The 21,726-nt window shown below is 36.7% G+C and overlaps 1 protein-coding gene across 13 annotated transcripts in view; it reads right to left on the bottom strand.

Annotated features, from left to right (window-relative positions):
- The window catches only part of MBTD1 (mbt domain containing 1), a 69,647-nt gene that overhangs the window by 30,264 nt on the left and 17,657 nt on the right, over window positions 1–21,726 (bottom strand). For 8 of the 13 annotated variants that reach the window (XM_019944370.3, XM_019944369.3, XM_019944372.3 and 5 more), the window contains 4 exons: window positions 10,611–10,812; window positions 6,074–6,213; window positions 4,689–4,803; window positions 4,033–4,118 (listed from right to left, as the gene is read on the bottom strand). In XM_019944370.3, coding sequence (XP_019799929.1) covers window positions 4,033–4,118; window positions 4,689–4,803; window positions 6,074–6,213; window positions 10,611–10,764 — 495 coding nt within the window. In that variant the 5' untranslated portion in view covers window positions 10,765–10,812. Of the gene's footprint in view, window positions 1–4,032; window positions 4,119–4,688; window positions 4,804–6,073; window positions 6,214–10,610; window positions 10,813–12,794; window positions 12,925–21,726 lie in introns of all 13 variants that reach the window. The other 5 variants (XM_019944368.3, XM_019944374.3, XM_033848215.2 and 2 more) reach the window with 4 other exon arrangements.

Raw genomic sequence — 21,726 nt, 5'->3', positions numbered from 1 at the left:
TTCTAATGAGGCAACTCTTTGTGGGCCCCTAGATAGCTTCAGGATGGGAGCTGGTCACCACATAGATCAAACTATGATTAGAAGCTTGGAACTTTCAGCCCCATCACCCATCCTCCAGGAAAGGGAGAGGGGTTAGAGACTGAGTTAATGACCTATTATGCCTATGTGATGAAGCCTCCATAAAAATCCCAATACACAGGATCTGGAGAGCTTCTGGGTTGGTGGATAAGTAAAGGTGCCAGGAGAGTGGTGCACCTCAGAGGGTATGGAAATTATGCCCCTTCTCATATACCTTGCCCTACACATCTCTTCATCTGACTGTTCATCTCTTTTATTATATCCTTAATAATGAAACAGTAAACCTAAGTGTTTCCCTGAATTCTGTGAGCCATTCTAGCAAATTATCAAACCCAAGGAAGGAGCATGGGAACTCTGATTTACAGCTATCTGTCAGAAGTAGAGGTGACAATGTGGGATTTGCAACTGGTGTCTGAAGTAGGGGCAGTCTTGTGGGACTGAGTCCGTAGGTGTGGGATCTGATGCTAACTCCCGACAGACAGTGTCAGAATTGAACTAAACTGTAGGACACCCAAGCTGGTGTCAGAGAAATGCTTGATATGAGGAAACCCACACAGCTGGTATCAGCAGCACTGTGTGGTCGAGTTGTGTAAGTAAAGGGGGAGCACAGGAGGGTTTTCCTATAGGGGCTTAATTCAAAACTATGTTAAAACCCGAACAAATAAGAAAAACTGCGTGAGAAAAAGCAGGTTAAAGCCCAAAGTTGAAAATTTCAATCCAGCTACTGAAAAACGTAGCAAGAGTTTCTTCATTTATAATAAGAGATGGAGTAGATGAGCTAGATGATTTTTAAGATAACTTACAGCTTTGTGACCATATGATTTAGGATTAATTAAAAATGATATTACTTAACACCTGAAACCAACACAAAATTGTAAATAAACTATACTCCAATAAAAATTTTTTTAAAAATGGTATTAACCTAATTCAGTGGTTTCCAACCTCAGAGACTGCCAAAGAAGGGAAAGCCAAGGGTCAGGGGCCAAGGCTCCAGCCACACCACCCTACTCTTGCCAGACCAATCAGTATAACTTCCCCTTATGCTAGCTATGTTTATTAGGGAAAGCGGGAATCGTAATGCTTTAAAAAAAAAAAGTCTGAAAACTACCACCTAGATGAAATGAAAGTTGCATCAGATATACAGCAATCATAATATACAGGTTTCTAAGTAGATATATTTAATGACAACTGGGCTCCATTTACACTGATAATTATAAAAAATGTCAAACACTGTTGTAATTGAGTGATTAAGTATAAACCATTATGCACAATTACAGCAATATTCAAAGAGAATATTGTCCTATGATATACTTTGCAGAAACTTCCCAGAAATTTAAAGACAGACCATGGAAAAGAGGAATTCTACTGAAATTCTATGGTTTAAGAACTAATCACTATCATTTTTAAGTGCTGGAAAATATATTTACCTGGGGTCCCTACTGCAAGAGGTTGAGTTACCTTAAAGAAGCAAGGCAGTCAAAGCTGTGACACCACCCCCACCCCCAAATCCTGGTTCAACCAGAACAGCTCTGTTTCCATGTACACACTGAATTTTTGTTTGTTTGTTTTTGGCGGTGCCACTGCCTTGCAAGCCGCGTGATCTAAGTTCCCCAACCAGGGATGGAACCTGGGTCCCAGCACCGAAAGCACCGGACTGCTAGGGAATTCCCAGATTGAATGTGTTAAAAACTTATGCTTGAAAAATGAATCCCCTAGGCTTCCCTGGTGGTGCAGTGGTTGAGGGTCCGCCTGCCGATGCAGGGGACACGGGTTCGCGCCCCGGTCCGGGAAGATCGCACATGCCGCGGAGCGGCTGGGCCCGTGAGCCATGGCCACTGAGCCTGCGCGTCCAGAGCCTGTGCTCCGTTGAAAAAAGAATCCCCTAGGAGCAGGGAAAGGCTCCCAACCTGCGCTCAAGTTGGAGACAACGCAGGTGTAGAGTGTGGAGGAAGAGGCCCCACAGATGAACCAGTGTTAGAGCAGGCATCAAGTGTTAGAAGATTAGAAGACTGATGATTCAAGGCAGGACCTTGTGCTTGCAGCTGCTCCTGGCAATAGGTTTTCTAAAGCTAAAGCCAGTAATTCTCCTTGGAGACCCCAAAAACTATCTAAGGGGGAGAACCATGAAGAGTCAACTCTAAAGGACAAAAATCAAGTATAGCACAAAGTCTGACCTCCTAAACCAAATGACTTCAAATAAAAATGCTCGTTAAGGCAACAAAGCAAACTCATTTTGTACTAAAATATATTAAGACATTAGCAGTATAAAATGTTTCCTATTTGGTAAGGAGAAGGCAGTAAAGGAAGATGAGTGGAGCAGGAAGGCACTGGGTGACAGATACCTTGCTTCTGAACGAGAAACAGGAGGTCCCACAGTATCATAATTAATCATACAGCTAAGGCTACCTGCTCTATTCTATATGATAGAATACTTTAATCTTAAAAAAGCAAAGTCAAAAAAAATCTGTTTCATTATAATAGAGATTTTCTTGCAAAGAACTTTAACATAGTATTACTATTCAAAGATACGGACATGAAATAAAATATTATACGTTTGGGACTTTGAAATGCTATTTTAAAAAATATCCTGACTACTTATATAAAATAGCTGAACATGGCTTATGATATTAAAACCTAAAAAAACAAAATATTAAAATAAAGATAGGGAAAGAGATAAAGGATACTCAGAAGGAGACAACAGACAAATGTCCCAGGAATCTGGGATGAAAGAGTTATTATAACTGAGAACTTAATCTAATTCTTATCTTCTTAGTGCCAAAAAGAACTATCTCAAGACAGGAGAGTTAAAGACTTGCTTTGTAATTCTCATGAAAGCTGCTGTTGCCATGTATTTAACGTATCTCATAAACGTGACACTACTATCAACACTACAGTAAAATATATCAGCTACTGGATACTAAGGTAAAGTATCTAAGATTCCACTTAGGCTGATTCAGATGGTCAGCATGCCACCGACCAAGGGCTTAACACCTGGACTTTTAAGAAAGAAAACTTAGCAAATGAATGAATTTGGCTTTAATTCATATTTCTACCACTGAATTAATATGTTTGGCCTTGATCAACATCCTTTATTGGACACGAATGAATTAAAATTCATTGGATTTCCACAGCAAGAACTCAAGCTCAGTTTTGTTCACATGCTATTATTTAACAGTAAACCCCTAAGTTAACAATATGTTAAGTGTACACAAAATTTCATTCATTAACTTTCTAAATTCTCTTTCCTTCTTATACATGGTCAGTAGCAGATAGAACCTTTAAATATAAATTAAGCTTACAGTAAGGTTAAAAAAAGTATTGAAGAGAATCAGATAACTGAATCAAAAGGAATGAAATCAAAAGGAAAGAATTTATCATTAGATACATTTTAAACATAACTCTCAATTACTCCAGATGTTCTGTGACACTGCTTGTTAAAAAGAACATCTCCCAACAGATCATTTCAGCCCACGATACTGTATTACTAATAGTTCCTTCTTTGTTCTTGTGATTTTACATTTGAGACAAAACAAAACTGGAAGATCTTTCCTTTTCTGAATTATTAGGTCAAATCACAAAAATTTAGGTAACATATACAATGCACGGTTTCTATGAGGTTGAACCATATGACTTTGCCAATATACAACTATTTCTGATACACAAAACCAGCAATTTTATATGGTTCAACTTAATACGAAAATTGGATGAGACTAGTGGCTTTCCCCGTTTGAAACAATTTCAACTTGCAATGTCTTTATAGGAAACTTTTACTTATAAAACTTAGAGAAGTTATGTAACTATTCATAGTACAATAATTAATAAAAAAAAGAAACATTTCCATTACAACGTATAAAATAAAGACCTTCTAAGGATAAGATGATTAAATGCCATTGTGCCTTCAGATTTAAACAATGACTAAGCATTTCAACATAAGCTGAGAAATTCCATACTCACATGTTTAAAGCAGGTAACTGGAGCTGCTATAAAGCTATTGCTACTGATGTAGTTACCCCAGCTGAAACCTTCCATGGAGACTGCTACTGAAATAAAATAAATTTAGATATATTACAGTTCTCAAATTTGTAAGAAGGCTATTATTTTAAAATGTGAAATGACATAAATTTATCACCTCTGAAGAAAGTTTCTTCTATAAAGACAGAACTTCTCTAAATAAACATGAACTTTAGCATATATCATATGTGCAAACAAATAGCAGTTTAACTCTTCTATATACAACATATGCTCCTTGGGAAGTGAGGCAAGAGCTCTCCAGTTATAAGAAACAAAGAACAGCGGAGAGCAGATACCTTCAGGATAACAAATGCCGTTCTGGCTGCTCTTGTGTTTTATTCCCACGCAGCTGTTACCGTGCACTTCAATGAGATTTCTATCCAGTATCCACCACCTAATAGCACCATAACTTGTGAACACTATTCTATTCTAGAATAATTTACTGAAACCAAAACCACTACCAGGAAGCCCAGTGTCACAATGTGCAAATACAGTACACAAATAGCTTAGTTAACAGAATCCAAAATTAAAATGTTATTAATTAAAACTAGATGAATCAGTACCAAATATTTCACCTCCACTACATTCACCCATATTACCTGATTTAGTCTTTGCTTGATTTTGCAAGGTAGCTTGATACTGAGCATATGCAGCTAGTTTAGCAACTAAAGGTTGTTTCTGAAGAACTTTTGCTTTCTTTGTTGGAGGCTTACCCTAAAACAAGAAGAGTTAAGTAAATAGGATTCTTTCTCATCCTCCCACCCCCAAATCTGAAAACTAACTCGATTGCATACTACTCATTCTGCTTAAGTAAACATCGAGGGTTTAGAAAATTATTAAAGCAGAGGAAACATACAAGGAATTTTAACATGAGAAATGTTTTCTGGAGTTCTGCTACAATGTAGATACGTAATATGGGTAGCAGAGCTGGCACAGACTAAAATAGCAATATGCAAATTAATATGTTAATAAAAAATTATATCCCATAAGATGTTAAAATATAGGCTGTGGTGGATAATTCATTCCTTCTTGTACTAGATAAAACCAGTGGTTATTCACTCATGCAGGTTGCCAAGCATTGCTATTCATATAAGAAAAGATAACTTAATGTTTAAAGAGCAAGTGACTGAGGTTTATACCTTTAGCGCTAACGCAAAAGATCAATGACAAAATGATCATGGGCCAAATTCAGTGTGACAAACTGCCATCCATTTGGGTACAGACCATTGCTCAGGATCTTTAGGTACTGTCTATCTGAAATATAGAAATACATCTAAGTGATGTATTTCCTTGATCTGGGGAATTTAAATAATCCTCTCAGCGCTATGTAATGATCACAATAAGGTAAAGAAGAATATGAAAAATGTGATCATTCAAATAAAATATATTACAAATATCAGTTACGTGATGCCTTTAAAAAGTAGTTTATATGCTACAATAGTAATAACTTAGTCAAATGGTCAAATCTCCAGTCATTTTGTAGGCACTGACGTGCATTTACAGAAAGATGATTTGCCTTTTGTATTATGAATTTTTCCAAAAAGTTAGTTGGATTAACCAAATACACTTGGTCAAGGTATCAAATGGGTTACAATCAAAAATACAAACCAAAGATGATAGAAAAATAAAACCAAAGGGTAAATCATTCCCCCTCCCAACACTGAAAGTTTCTACTTTGATGTTAACTCCAAAGAAAATCAGGGGGAAAAATGGCTTCAATTCATATATATCTAAAGATGTTTATTACATCTATACTTATTTAGAAAAAAGACACAAACAAGTCATAGTTTATTTTGGATAGTATGCCTTCTCTATTTATAACAGCTACTCAATTTTATAGAATGAACATATTTCTTTAAAATGTGGGGTATAAAATGATAACTGGCCAATTGGGCAAAGGTGAAGTGCAACGAATCACAATCAAATGACAGATAAACAGTGAAAGCCATAGATATAACAGATATAAAGAATAAGGTTTCTGTACCGTTACCTGAAGTCTGGCCAAAATGCTTGCCTTCTTGGAGTTTGACGAGTAACTTCTTGAACATGAAACACTGCAGAAACGCTTTGTTTTAGAGTAAAAAGCATCTCGCACACCAACCATCCCACACATTTCGCAGGTAGCTAATTAACAAAAACACTGGTGTTATGATCATATAATAAAACCAATTTTCATCTAACAGTTTAATAATTTCTCCAATTATCTAAAGGTTTTAATTTAAAAAATTTCTTTAAAGCAGATAGAAAATTTCTTCTATCTGATACATAAATGATATAAAAACCTAATAAAAGGTAGGGGAAAGACTGGAATGATACCACAGCTACAGGCTCCAGAAGGTCTGACAATAGCTTAAGGTCTGAAAGGGCTTTAAAAAGGGTCAAAAGACTCACAAACAAATATAAGTTAGATTCAACTAACATTTCCTTAGTGCTCACCTTGTGCCAGACATTATAAGCTCTGATGTTTGAAAGGATTATAAACAAAAGATTAAAAAAAGTGCAACACAACTGAAGATTAATACAAAGTGCAGCACAGGTCTTTAAAATACTGTAAAGACTGAAACATAAAAATGGCCAACTCAGAAAAATGCTAAAGGCAATATGAGGATTCTCTCAAGTTATATTCAGGAGACGAGAGAAACAGGATAGGTTCAAAGCTTGAAGTACGTGCACTATTATTAACTGATAATAGAGGGCAACAAAACTCTAACCACTAGTGGGTCTCTTTTGTAAACCAGCATAATGGACAATAATTTGAAAGGCAGAATTAGAAGAACAGGGTAGTAAGAAGTGAAGCTCAAAAAAGATACATAGGTTGTGGGATTGCTGAATTACATAACAGTTCTATTTTTAAATTTTTGAGGAATCACCATACTGTTTTCAATATGGCTATACCAATTTACATTACCACCAAGAGTTTATAAGACTTCCCTTTTTCCACATCCTCCTCAACATTTGTTATCTCTTGTCTTTTTGATACTAGCCATCCTAACAGGTATGAGGTGATATCTCATTGTGGTTTTGATCTTCATTTCCCTGATGATTAGTGATGTTGAGCACATTTTCCTGTACTATTGGCCATTTGCATGTCTTTTTTGGAAAAATGTCTATTCAGGTCCTTTGTCCATTTTTAAATTGGATTATTTGCTTTTTTGGCTATTGAGTTGTATAAGTCCTTTATATATTTTGGATATTAACCCCTTATCAAATATATGGTTTACAAATATTTTCTCCCACTCTGTAGGTTGCCTTTTCAATTTACTGTTTCCTTTGCTGAGCAGAACCTCTTTAGTTTAATGTAACCTCACTGCTTATTTTAGCTTTTGTTGCCTTGTGCTTTTGGTGTCTTATCCAAGAAATCACTGCTAAGACCAACGTCAAGGAGCTTCTTTCTTATGTTTTCTTCTAGGAGTTTTATAGTTTCAGGTCTTACATTTAAGTCTTTAATCCATTTTCAAGTTAATTTTTGTGAGTGGTATAAGATAGGGGTCCAGTTTTTCTTTTGCACGTGGATATCAAATTTCCCAACACCATTTACTGAAAAGACTATCCTTTCCCCATTGTGTGTTCTTGTTGCCCTTATCAAAAATTAGTTGACTGCAACTCAGTATCTCAAAGAGATATCTGCCCTCCCATGTTCATTGTAGCATTATTCACAATAGCCAAGTTATGGAAACACACTAAACGTCTTTTGATGGATGAGTGGATTAAAAAAAAAATGTGGTATATATCTATATATAGACAGATAGATATGGTATCCATATATATGGAATATTATTCATTAAATTGGAATATTATTCATTATAATTGAGTATTATTCAGCCATAAGAAGAAGGAAATATTGTCATTTCTGACAACATGGACAAAACTGGAGGGGATTATGCTAAGTGAAATAAGCCAGAAAGAGAAAGACAAATAGTGTATGGTATCACTTATATGTGGAAACTTAAAAAAAGAAAGCCCATTTCATAGAATGGTGGTTGCCAGGGGTACAAATTTTCAGTTATAAAAAGAATAAGTTGTGAGGATCTAATGTGCAGCATGGTGACTATAGTTAATAACACTACTGTATCGTATACTTGGAAGTTGCTGAGAGTGGATCTTGTGCTCACACCGCACGCACGCACGCACGCGTGCACACACACACTCAGTTAACTTTGTGAGGTGACAGATGTGTTAATTATCTTGATCTTGGTAATCATTCCACTGTATCCGTGTATATCAAATCACCACATTTATAGACATTTATACATTTAAACATATACAATTATATTTGTCAATTATTCCTCAGTAAAGCTGGGGGGAAAAAAGATAACAGAGCAAACAACTATGTTGTTGAGTGGGTTGAAATCTCCATCTAAACAGTTATAACTGGAGGAACTTACAGTTTAACCAGTAAGTTCTCATAACAAATTACGAGAAATCATGGAAAAAATGTAAGAAGCCAAGGATAAGAGATAAACAAAGGGTGTCTAAGGGAAAAAAAGCCTGAATGATTTTCTGTTGTAAAAATTCTAGAACAGATTATTTAAAAGGTTTGTGGATCATCTACGTAAAAAAAAAAAAAAAAAAGCGATCCCAAGGGGAAGTATATCTTTTCCAAGAACTAAACATGTCAAACTAGAATTCTCATGACCAGGATGTAAGCTCCACCAGGGAGTTTATTCTATATTGTTTCTATTTGTATCTGTAAAACAGAGTCTGGCACATATAAAGCTCCCTTTTGTTATAAGATTACCAGACTGGTATATCATAACTAAACCACGACAAGATGTATATTAACAGGAGTAAACACATTTGATAAAATCTCTCATGTAGCTTTGTCAGTAAGGATTGAGAAATTCAAGCTGAAGTAGAAAACACCTAGGTAGGTTTTAACTGGTTGGATGACTGCACCTAGTGAGTCCTGATAAGTGAAGTTAAGTTCTTTGATATGATCTGCAGGACTCTGTACCAGGGCCTTCGATACTCAACGTTTTAATCAAAAGACTAGAATATAGGGCTTCCCTGGTGGTGCAGAGGTTAAGAGTCCACCTGCCAATGCAGGGGACATGGGTTCGAGCCCTGGTCCGGGAAGATCCCACTTGCCGCAGAGCAACTAAGCCCGTGTGCCACAACTACTGAGCCTGTGCTCTAGAGCCCGTGAACCACAACTACTGAGCCCGAGTGCCACAACTACTGAAGCCCCCGCGCCTAGAGCCCGTGCTCCACAACAAGAGAAGCCACCCAATGAGAAGCCCACGCACCACAACGAAGAGTAGCCCCCGCTCGCTGCAACTAGAGAAAAGCCCACGCGCAGCAGCAAAGACCCAACACAGCCAAAAAGAAAAGTACCAATGTCATTAAAGGCCAAAGGAAACTAATTAAAAAAAAAAAAAAAGACTAGAATATGACTTATAGGGCATTATTGTCAAATCTGCAAATGACGATCAGATGACACTGCATTCAACATTAGATGAAAGAATTAGGAATAAAATATTTCTAAGACCAAAATTTAGTAAGAAAAAGGTTACATGGAGAGTTTTAAAGTCTTAACACCTTGGGTTTAAAAAATCAACTGCAAAAGCGCAAGACTGATTTAAATTGGTCTAGTTCATGTGGTTTCAGTTATTTGCAAATTCAGTATTAGTTTTAAAAAAGTTAAAGCAATTTTGGTGGCCTGAATGGAAACACAGTGTCGTAAAAAAAGGAGATAAAAGCTGAACTACCTTCTGTCCTAATCACACAGGGTGACCAACTATTTGCCTGAGGTCCTTTTCCAGGATGTGGGACATTTAATCCTAAAACCAGGACAGTCTCAGGCAAGACAAGTTGTCACCCTACTACCACATAATCTGAAGTATTCCCAGAAGAAAGTGAGCAGGATACTGATGAATTAAATCATTGATGCTGAGAAATGACTGAAGCAATTAGGTTTACTTAGTGTGTCCTAGAGACACCCTAGAAATAAGTGTTGTAATGTGATGGGAAGAGATGTCTTTGTTACAGGGATTAGAATCATTCTGTGTACCTTTAAAAATCAAAATTAAGACCAAAAGACAAAGTTAGAGCAAGGATAATTTTGGTTCAATATAAAGGATATTCTGGTAATTAGAGATACCCTATAGCCAAAGTGTTAAAACAGAAAACTTATAAGGAATCGTTAAAGAGAAGGGAGACTTAACCTTGAAAGTCTCCTTCAACTCTGTAAGTCTATTATCTTACACACTTCCAATTACATAGGGATTTATTATTTAATTATGGAACTTAAGTCCCATTAAGTTTCTCAGCTGCTTTTGTTTTCATTTTTTTCTACTTGTTTTCTACCAGCAGGTAGTAGGTATGCAAAATAAAGAGATCTAACACAAACCCAGTGATCTTATCTAGAACTATAAGTTTCAGACTGTGTTTCTTCAAACTGTTCTTTAAAAGTTCTAAGGGAAATGACAGGAGAAATGGAATCAAAACATACCCTCAAGTATAAAGGTGTGTAACAGGTAAAGGCTGTTCACCTGGGCTGAAGTATATATCTCCATACTCACCCATGCCAGATTTACCATCTGGGTATGTGTACACTTGGCCATTGTTTTTGATAATTGGCAGATTAGAAGGTAAAGGAGCAACTTCCTCTTCACTCTCCTCAGAGCTGGAGCTGCTACTCGTGTCCTCACTGCAGCTATCATAACCGTCAAACATCCCGAAAGAGTCTCTTCTTTTCCTTTCGGATCGTGAAGAATGTTCAGTCTTAAAAGTAGAAGAAATCAGTAACACATGACACAGCACTCATGTACACTACCTAAAAGACCTTAGTTCAAATTGTGATAAATGAGATTTGAAAAATGAAAATCTAGCCCTGAGAATTGATAATTTTATTTTATAATGAAAAGCTAAATGTTTGTGTCAAGTGGAGCCCTCCACTTCCATGAGGCACAAATCTATTAGCTACCATGTTAGCTAAAAGGAGTAACAATAATGATGGAAAAAACACTAAATGGGAATCAGAAGATCATCATGTAATTAAAGTTTTGCCATAAACTAGATATATCACTTCTCTATAAAATGCGATTAGATCAGATGATTTCTTTTTTTAAAACAACTGTGGTGAAATACACATAACAAATACCTATTTCAAAAATTATAGAAGACAGCATTTCTACATGTAACACTATTTCATTTTTTTAACATACATAATTAGAAAAAAACCCAATCATCTCCAGCTAAACACTATTTCCTTTTCAAAAGAAAAAGCACAAAGATACTATATATCATGTTCAGCAAATGCTACTCATACGTTCCTCCAAAAATGTTCCCTCACTCAAGCCACCAAAAAACCCCCAAACTAACACCTACCACCACTCCAACTTTTCCTGAAATCAATTCCAAAAACTTCAAGTTCAGTGAGAAGAAAGTTAAAAGAAAGCAGGGAAAAACAAAGAGAAAAAAGAAACGGAATATTTGAAATGAAAAAAAATCAAACCATCACTAAACATACCCGGGAGTTACAAGTAGAGTGAAAACCATCAACCAAAAAGTCTTTAGAGTTTGGTACCTATCTTATTCTTTTGCTTCAGTTATAATTTTTTTTGTATCATCTTCCACCTTATGCACAATTTCTTCTCTGGCTAGTTTAACGTCTTAATATGACCAATAACAAAGCTGAAATCTGTTGTCCAAAGTTTGACAGGATAAAACCATCCGAATGCATATCTTAGTTTTATTGAATAAACTGTCATTTTCAGATATGCTTGTATTAAACATTTGCTTTGAGATGGGGAATTGATTTTCATTTGTATCAGGTGTAACTATGAAAGCAACAAAACTAGTTTCTTAATCCACGCAATGGAAATATTATATACTAAAATGAATACTGTCTTTTAAGAAGTCCCCTTGGGAGACTCTACACATGTTCTACTAATATTGCCGCAACTTCTAAACTTTTTTTTTTTTTTACTATTCTTCTTTCAGAACTCTCTTTTAGACCCAATTTAAAAAAGAAAAGCCGACCCCCTGAGGAAGGGGAGGAGGAGGGGCTTAGGGAGCCCTACCTTGTCACGTACCATCAATAAAGTACACTGCACCCAGAAAAAAAAAAAAAAAAAGAAAAGAAAAGCCGACTGAGGTCACTTGAGAATATTCCCCTCCCCCACTATTGGTTTCCCCAGCCTGATTATTTAGCAGATTTGGTTCTGAATAGCTTTGTTATTTCTATAAATTACATGTATCTTCAAAGAATCAAAATCTGCTACCACCAGGAGATTTCAAAAGAATAAAGACTCTGAACGCAATTCAAAAGGAAAAGTCTAACAATATTTTGAACTGGTAAGGTGGCAGGGAATAGGATAATGCTTGTTTAGATAAAGTATGGTACTAGCAACACAGAATTCTGACAGACCCAGGTTTGAGACTTAGCTTTGTCATTTATTAGCTGTGAACTTGGGCAAGTGATGACTTTCTTTCTCTTATTCATTCAACATTCAACAACTATTTATCAAGCAACTGTGTGTCTCACAGTAAGAGAGGTTAAAAGAGATCAATGGTTCTCATAAGGTTATAGTCTACTGGTGGGAGAAATCCAAGCAAGACCATGTGATAATAGAGTAATAAGGCAAGTGTAGTCAACTGAGATTCGGTGGTGAGGAAAGACTCTGAGGACAAAAAAGGCAGCCACTTGAATATCTGGTGCTGGAAGGAAAGGGCAAGACAAAGGCTTTTGGGCTGGAACATACTTGGTGCATTGAAAGGCCAATGTGGCTGGTGTCCAGTGTGAGAGGTGTGGGAGATGAGGTTGGAGGAGGATGCAGTGGCCAGATCACCAGGGCCCTTGAAGGCTAGGTTAAAGTTTGATATATTTTCTTCCTGAGGGCAACATAAAGACACTATGAAATATTTATCACAATGCCTGGAATATACATTTAGTAAACACTGGCTAGAATTCTAAATCCTAATAAATTCATACACCCTAACTCCATACAGAGATGATCTTTTACATCCAGAGTTTTCATATAAGTTTGTCGTCCACTTTATAGTCAGCTTGGTTAGCAGCTATTTACTGATCCTGAAATGTCAACACAGAATATCTTATTCTGACTCAACTTGTTAGAGAATATAAACTTTAAATTTCAGGGACCCAATGATTACAAACATTTTGGTTTCAATAAGTATAGGCTGTTAACATTTAAAAAAACGTATTATGGTCAAATACATTTGGGAAATTTTCCTTACTTCAAAGCCCTCTTTGAACCCTTAAGATGCTTGTGAACATTACAATAATTTAAGAGGTATATATAGTATGCAGTGTTTTCCAAAGCATCTTTTTTTTTTTTTTTTTTTTTTTTTGTACGCGGGCCTCTCACTGTTGTGGCCTCTCCCATGTGGAGCACAGGCTCCGGATGCGCAGGCTCAGCGGCCATGGCTCATGGGCCCAGCCGCTCCGCGGCATGTGGTATCTTCCCAGACTGGGGCACGAACCCATGTCCCCTGCATCGGCAGGTGGACTCTCAACCACTGCACCACCAGGGAAGCCCCCAAAGCATCTTTAAGGACTAATGTTCTAGAGAAATGTTCTCTATATCAGACCAAAGCCCCTGAGGGGGCTGCAACTTCAATGTAAGTTGTAAAATGGGTGGGAAAAAAACTGACTACATGTAGGGAGTTCCCTGGTGGCCTAAGTGTTAGGATTCCAGGCTTTCACTGCGGTGGCCCGGGTTCAATTCCTGGTCAGGCAATTGAGATCCCACAAGCTGCACAGCTCGGGGACCTACAAAGGAGCCTTTTTGTCCATGCTCTGGGTGGAGAGGCTTCTCTGGGATTTTGCAACCAAAGACCTGAGGTTATAACTTATCCTACCCTAGATGGTCAGAAAATTCCCATGTCAAGAAATTAAAGTGGTTCTAGGATACCAGTGCCCCTTGACACCCAGAAAAAGCAATCCTAAATCATTTCAGAAATAATCACCTACAATTCCGGCCTTTCAGCATTTCCACAGATTTTTATCAAATATCAGTACACAATCAAATATCAAACAAACAATAAGCGATCCACCGCAAGCGTCAGCAGAAATAGATTAGATATCCCAAATAGTTAGGCACTGGAATTGCCACAGACAGAATATAAAATAACCATACAAGAACTAAGAAGAAATAAAAAATGTTATTGAAAAATGAACAGAGAATACAATCAGAAAGAACCAAATGTTATTTCTGTAAATGAAAAATACAATTGCTGTAATTTGAAAAAAAACACAAAAAAACCCTAAATGGATTAGACATGCCTAAAAAATAATTGGGGAAATGGAAGATAAACATTAAGAAAGAACCCAAAACAGCAAAGAAGAACAGAAACATAGAAACTAAGAGGTTAAAAGAGCACTGAATGTAAAGATCTAATAATAAATGTCAATAAGAGTTCTCAAAGGAGATGGACTTCCCTGGTGGCGCAGTGGTTAAGAATCCACCTGCCAATGCCGGGGACATGGGTTCGAGCCCTGATCTGGGAAGATCCCACATGCTGTGGAGCAACTAAGCCTGTGTGCCACAACTACTGAGCCTGCGCTCTAGAGCCCGCGGACCACAACTACTGAGCCCGAGTGCCACAACTACTGAAGCCCTCGTGCCTACAGCCTGTGCTCCACAACAAGAGAAGCCACTGCAACGAGAAGCTCACACATGGTAACGAAGAGTAGCCCTTGCTCGCTGCAACTGGAGAAAGCCCGCATGCAGCAACGAAGCCCCAACACAGCCAAAAATAAATAATAAATAAATAAATTTATATATATAAAAAAAATTCTCAAAGGAGAGACTATGGAGAATGGAAAAAGGTAAAGCTGAATGAGATACTGGCTGAAAATTTTGAAGAAATAACAAAAACATGAATTCACAGATAGAACTACAATATATGTTAAGCACTACAATATATGTTAAGCACAACAAAAAGATATCCACATCTAAACAGATCACAGTAAAAGTGCAGGAGACCAGAGAGATTTTAAAAGTAACCAATCACAACAGTGAATCTCACTAGTCAACAAGCCCAATTTAGGCACATTTAGTCCCATCAGCTGCTTAGTAACTAACCATTAAATATGAATAAACAGGCAAGGATTACCAGTCATTTGTGAAAGGCCTCTTAAAAATGTGGAAGACCAGGAACTTCCCTGGTGGTCCAGTGGTTAAGACTCCTCGCTCCCAAGGCAGGGTGCCTGGGTTCGAGCCCTGGTCGATCCCTGGTCGGGGAACTAAGATCCCACATACTGCAACTAAGCACTTGCGCTGCAACTATTGAGCCTGCGCACCTCAATGAAGAGCCCATGTGCCGCAATGAAGACCCAGTACAGCCAAATTAATTAATTAATTTTAAAATTAAAAAAATTAATTAAAAAAATGTGAAAGACCAAAACAAATCTTCAGAAAAAAGAATCTACAGGAAATAGAAGTAATACAGGGAGCAAAAGAAAACTTCAAAAAAAAAATTCTTCAGAGAAATATAATAATAGGATGCTATAAGTGAACAAGACAGATCTTGGAATTTAAAAACCAGAAGAGGCAAAATAATAAATTAATACATGGATAGTAAAATCAAGGAAATCTTTCAAAAAGCATGTGTGTATGTGTATACATGAGACAAATAGGTAGATAATAAAAGAGAAAAGATAAAAGTTAAATACAGAAGATACAAAATCCAAAGAATAGAGATACTGAAGAAAGAAAACAGATAGGAACAAAGAAAAAAATACAACAACAACAAGAATTCCAGGATCAAAAGACAGAGTTCCTATACTGAAGGGACCACGCAAGCCCAGCTTAATGACTTAAAAAAAAACCGAACTATACCAAGGTACATCCTTATAAAAATTACAGAACTTTGCCATACTAAAAGCTTCAAGAAAAACACTATATCACACAAAAAGAGAAGGGAATTAGGATATCAGTGGGTTTCTCAATGACAAGATTAACAAAAGTAATGCCCTCAAACTTCTAAAGGAAAAAAATTCTTATCAGAAAAGCTATACTCGAAGCTCCAAGTGAAAATCAACTAACTAAAAAACAAACAAACAAAAAGAAGAAAAAAAAGAAAGTAATAGCTGGTTAAGGAAAAAAATTCTTATCATAAAATCTATACTCAAAGCTCCAAGTGAAAATCAACTAACTGAAAAACAAACAAACCAAAAAAAAAAAACAAAACAATGAAAGCAATAGCCAGTTCTTTGAGAAGATCAATAAGACTGATTAGAGATAAGCAAAAAAGAGAAAAGACAAAATTTCCAGTATCATGGGTGAGAGGCAGCATCACTATAGATTCTGGAGATATTAAGAGGAGAGTAAGAATATTACCAACAACTTTACGCTAATAAATTTGACAACTTAGAGGAAATGGACAAATTCTTTGAAAGACATAAAACCAAATCTCACATATAAACATATTACCTGAATAGGTAAATAACTATAATAACCTGAATAGGTAAAGAAATTAAATGTGTAGTTACAAACCTTCTCACAAAGAAAACTCCAGCCCAAATGGCTTCACTGGAGAATTCTATTTAAGAAACACTACTGATTCTACAACAACTCTTCCAGGAAACTGAAGAGGATGAAATAGTTTCCAACTGATTCTATTAGGCCAGCATTACTCTGATCCCAAAACCAGAAAAGCTATTGTAAGAAAACTACAGAGCGATATTACTCATGAATATAGGATGCAAACATTTTAAACTAAATTTTAGCAGACTGAATCAAACACTACATAAAAAGAATAATATAGGATGGCCAAGTGGGTTTATCCCAGGAAGGCAAAGCTAATTCAACATTTGAAATCAATAAATTCATCATATTAATAGACTAAAAAACAGAAGTCATATGATTATCTCAAGGGATACAGAAAAAGCATTTTACAGACTCCGAGACCTATTCCTGATTAAAAAAAAAAAAACCCTCAGCAAACTAGGAATAGAACAGAACTTCCTCACCCGATAAAGAATATTCAGGAAAATCCTAAACTTAGCATGAAATTTAATGGGGACTTCCCTGGCGGTCCAGTGGTTAAGACTCCATGCTTCTACTGCAGGGGGCACGGGTTTGATCCCTGGTAGGGGAACTAGGATCCTGTATGCTGTGTGGCCCAGCCAAAAAAGAGAAATTTAATTATGAAAATCTGGATGTTTTCCCATTAAGACTGGGAGTTTATATATTTGCTTTTGCCATTTTAATTCAATATTGTACTAGAAATTCTAGCCAGCGCAATAAGAAAAAAAGAGTACAGAAATAAATAAAAGAATCCAGATTGTAAAGAAGTAAATTTAACTAAATCTTTATTCCCAGACATCATGATTGTAGAAAATCTGATGGAATATACAGTAAGTGTTGGGCTAATAAGTGTTTAGCAAGGATGCAGGACAAAATATCAGTACAGGAAAATCAGCTGCATTTCTATATACTAGCAACAAAACTCCAGAAATTGAAATTTCTGGAGTTCAATTTCTGGAAATAAAAAAATACCACTCACAACAGCATCAAAAAGTATGAAATAATTGGGGATAAATCTGGCGAAAGATATGCAAGACCAATACCATGAAAACTACTAAATGTTCCTGAAAGGGTTAAAGAAAGATCTAAATAAATGGAGAGATTTACTGTGTTCACAGATTAGAAGAATAAATATTGTTAAAATGCCAATTCTTCCCAAGTTGATTTATAGATCCAACACAATTGTAATCAAGGGACTTCCCTGGTGGTCCAGTGGTTAAGAATCTGTGCTTCCACTTCAGGGGGCAGGGGTTCAATCCCTGCTGGGGAACTAAGATTCTACATGTTACATGGAGTGGCCAAACAAACCAACCCCGAAAAACACAACGTAATCAAAACACAGAACATTTGGGGGTAGAAATTGACAAGCTGAATCTAAAATTCATATGGAACTGCAAGGGCCTAGAATAGCCAAAACAAATTTAAGAACAAAGTTGAAAGACTTAAGCTTCCTGACTCCAAGATGTATGCTGAAGCTACTCTAATCAAGGCAGTGGAATTTTGACATAAAGACCAACAAATAGATCAAAAGAAATAGACCCATACATGTATGGTCAATTGATTTTTTTTCACAAGTGTGAAAAGGCAATTCAGTGGAGAAAATATAGTCTTCTCAACAAAAGGTGCTGGAACAAGCAGATAACCATATGCAAAAAAAAAAAAAAAAGAGACTGGGATCTATACGTTATATCATAAACAAAACGTAACTCAAAATGGATCACAGGGAATTCCCTGGTGGTCCAGTGGTTAGGACTTGGCAATTTCACTGCTGTGGCCTGGGTTCAATCCCTGGTTGGGGAACTAAGATCCCACAAGCCACACGGCATGGCCAAAAACAAAAACAAAACGGATCACAGACCTAAAAGTAAGAGCTAAAACTAAAAACTTCCAGAAAGAAAACTGGAAAAAAACATTCACGATGTTAGGTTAGGTATTAAAAAGTTTTTGGATATGACATCAAGAGTATGACCCATTAAAGGAAAAATTGATCACTAAACTTAATCAAAATTTAAAACTTCTGGTCTTTGAAAGACACTATTAGGAGAATAAAACAAGCCACAGACTGGAAAACAATATTTACAAATCATATACCTGATAAAGGATTTGTATCCAGGACATACAAAGAACCGTCAAAACTCAGTAACTTAAACAACATAATTTAAAAAAAACAAAAAACAGGCAAAGATCTAAAGAGAATTCACAAAGAAGCTACATGGACGGCAAATAAGGACATGAATACATGTTCAACATCATTGGTCATTAGGAAATTACAAATTAAAATCACAAGATGTTCTTATGCATCTATTAGAATGGCCAAACAAACCCACAGCCCTCTATGGTCTGTGCAGCAAATGGAACTCTCATATACTGAAGATGGGAATGTAAAATGGTACAAGCACTTTGGAGAACACGCAGTTTTAAATACAGTGTTAAATAAGACGTGCTAAATATACACCGCCTACGATCCATTCCACTCCTGGGTATTTATTTAAGAAAAATGAAAGCTGAAGTCCATACAAAGACATATATATGAATGATCATAATAGCTCAAAACTGGAAATACCCAAATGTCCATCAAAAAGTAAATGAATAAACAAATTGTGGTACATCCATACAATGATTCCATTTTGCTACTTGGCAATAAAAAGGAATTAATTTTTGACACACACAACAGCGATAATCTCACAATAATTATGCTGAGCGAAAACCATACCAAAAAAAAAAAAAGAACACAAGCTGCATGATTTCATTTTTATAAAACTTTAGAAAATGCAAACTAATGTATAGTGACAGAAAACATATCAGTAAGTTACCTGGGGAAGGGATGGGCCAGGGGTGGGGAAGAGGTTATAAAGGATCATGAAGAAACTTTTGGGGATTATGGACAGCTTCTGTATCTTGACTGTGGTGATGGTTTCACGAGTGTTATATTTGTCAAAACTTATTAAATTGTACACTTTAAAGTTTTAAATCTCGTGTCAATTTTACTTCAAGAAAGTTGTTAAAAAAATCTATATCCTGTCAATCTATCAGCCACGTATAATGGTTGGATAAAGATGTTTTCAGATATGCCAAGTCTCAAAAAACTTAGATCCCATGTTCACTTTTACTCAGGAGATGTGCTTCATTATAACATCAAAGTAACGAAGAAAGAGAAAGATCCAACAGAGGACAGGGAATTCCCAAGACAATGATAAAAGGGACGTCCTCGGATGACAGCTGTACAGGAGGCCTACAAAGCAACCAGACTATACTGGAGGAGGATGGCCGATGGCAGCTCCAGGATAAAAATAAAACTTTGTGTTTGACAGAGTTTGTTGGAGGATTTAGGAACAAGGCAATACACACTTTTAATAGTGTTAAATGATTAAACGAAAAAATATGAGACAGTTGTTAACTCCAGGAAAAGAAGTTATATCAAAAAGGAACAAAGGGAAGGCTTCCCTGGTGGCGCAGTGGTTGAGAGTCCGCCTGCCGATGCAGGGGACATGGGTTCGTGCCCTGGTCCGGGAAGATCCCACATGCCGTGGAGCGGCTGGGCCCGTGAGCCATGGCCGCTGAGCCTATGCGTCCAGAGCCCGTGCTCCACAACGGAAGAGGCCACAACAGTGAGAGGCCCGCGTACCGCAAAAAAAAAAAACAAAACAAACAAAAAGGAACAAAGGAAGTTCCCTGGTGGCCTAGTGGTTAGGATTCTGGGCTTTCACTGCCGTAGTCTGGGTTCAATCCAGTGACCGGGCTGAGCAGCCGTAAACATTATCATATAAACACTAATGATTTAACTTATGAAGTGGATAGGTATAAAGATATAGTGATTCCTCATTTCCCCATGAGATTAAAAATAACAAGAAGTGAGTTTTTTGATCAACTTGAATAAAAAGTTTGGAGGATAGAGATAAAAAGGGCGAATGTCAACTTATATTTATTGCCTGGGTTATAAATTTTTTCCATAAAGCTTAACTTATTAAACTTAAATGACTAAATGACTACTCTTTATTATAAGATTATGTCCCCCCTTAAGAATGGTAACAATAGACGGCTATTTTTGCAAAATATTTCATCTTTACTTACAAATGATTTACAATGTATATAGTTCCAATAGATTTACAGAAAAGTTGAAAATACAGCGATTTCCCATATTATACCTGTTTCCCTATTAATATCTTATGTTAATATTGTACATTTGTTAATTAATGAACTAAAATTGATATGTTATTTAACTAAGTCTATATATACTTTATTCAAATTTCCTTCATTTTTACCCTATGTTCTTCTTCTGTTCCAAGATCCCACACTACATTTAGTTGTTAGATTTACTTAAGCTCCTCTGGGCTGTGAAAATTTCTCAGATTTTCCTGGTTTCTGGTGACCTTGACAATTGAGGAGTACTGGTCAGGTATTTTGTTGAACGTCGCTTCTACTGAATTTGTCTCATATCCTCATGATTAGACTGGGGATACATCCTGTCAACATAACTTATCCCTGTTGATGTTGACCTTGATTACTTGCCAGAATTATTCTTTTAAAATAAATAAATTTATTTATTTATTTATGGCTGTGTTGGGTCTTCATCGCTGCATGTGGCCCTTCTCTAGTTGCGGTGAGTGGGGTCTACTCTCCGTTGCAGTGCGCGGGCTTCTCATTGCGGTGGCTTCTCTTGTCGTGGAGCGTGGGCTCTAGGTGCGCGGGCTTTAGTAGTTGCAGCACTCGGGCTCAGTAGTTGTGGCTCATGGGCTTAGTTGCTCCGCAGCATGTCGGATCTTCCCGGACAAGGGATTGAACCTGCGCCCCCTGCATCGGCAGACGGATTCTTAACCACTGCACCATCAGGGAAGTCCCACTTGCCTGAAGAATTATTTGGCAGTTTTTTTTCCTATAAAATTACTCTTCACCTCTCTCCATACTGTACTCTTTGGAAGGAAATAACTATTCGAAGCCCATGCTCAAGGAGTGGGGAATTAAGCACCCCCTCTTTTTCAAAAAATTTATTAAAAAAAATAAAGTAGCACTCTTAAACAAATTAATTAAATGAAGTAGCACTCTTCACCCCATTATTTCTCATTTCAGTATCCTGTTTGTTTCTTTCAGAGAATTTATTATGAATTCGATTTTAAGATTTTTGTGTGCACTTAATTTTTTA

Source organism: Tursiops truncatus, chromosome 20 (assembly GCF_011762595.2).
Source record: "Tursiops truncatus isolate mTurTru1 chromosome 20, mTurTru1.mat.Y, whole genome shotgun sequence".
Classification (NCBI taxonomy): domain Eukaryota; kingdom Metazoa; phylum Chordata; class Mammalia; order Artiodactyla; family Delphinidae; genus Tursiops; species Tursiops truncatus.
Note: the sequence above shows the minus strand (reverse complement) of the source record. Positions and strands in the feature narration are given on the sequence as shown.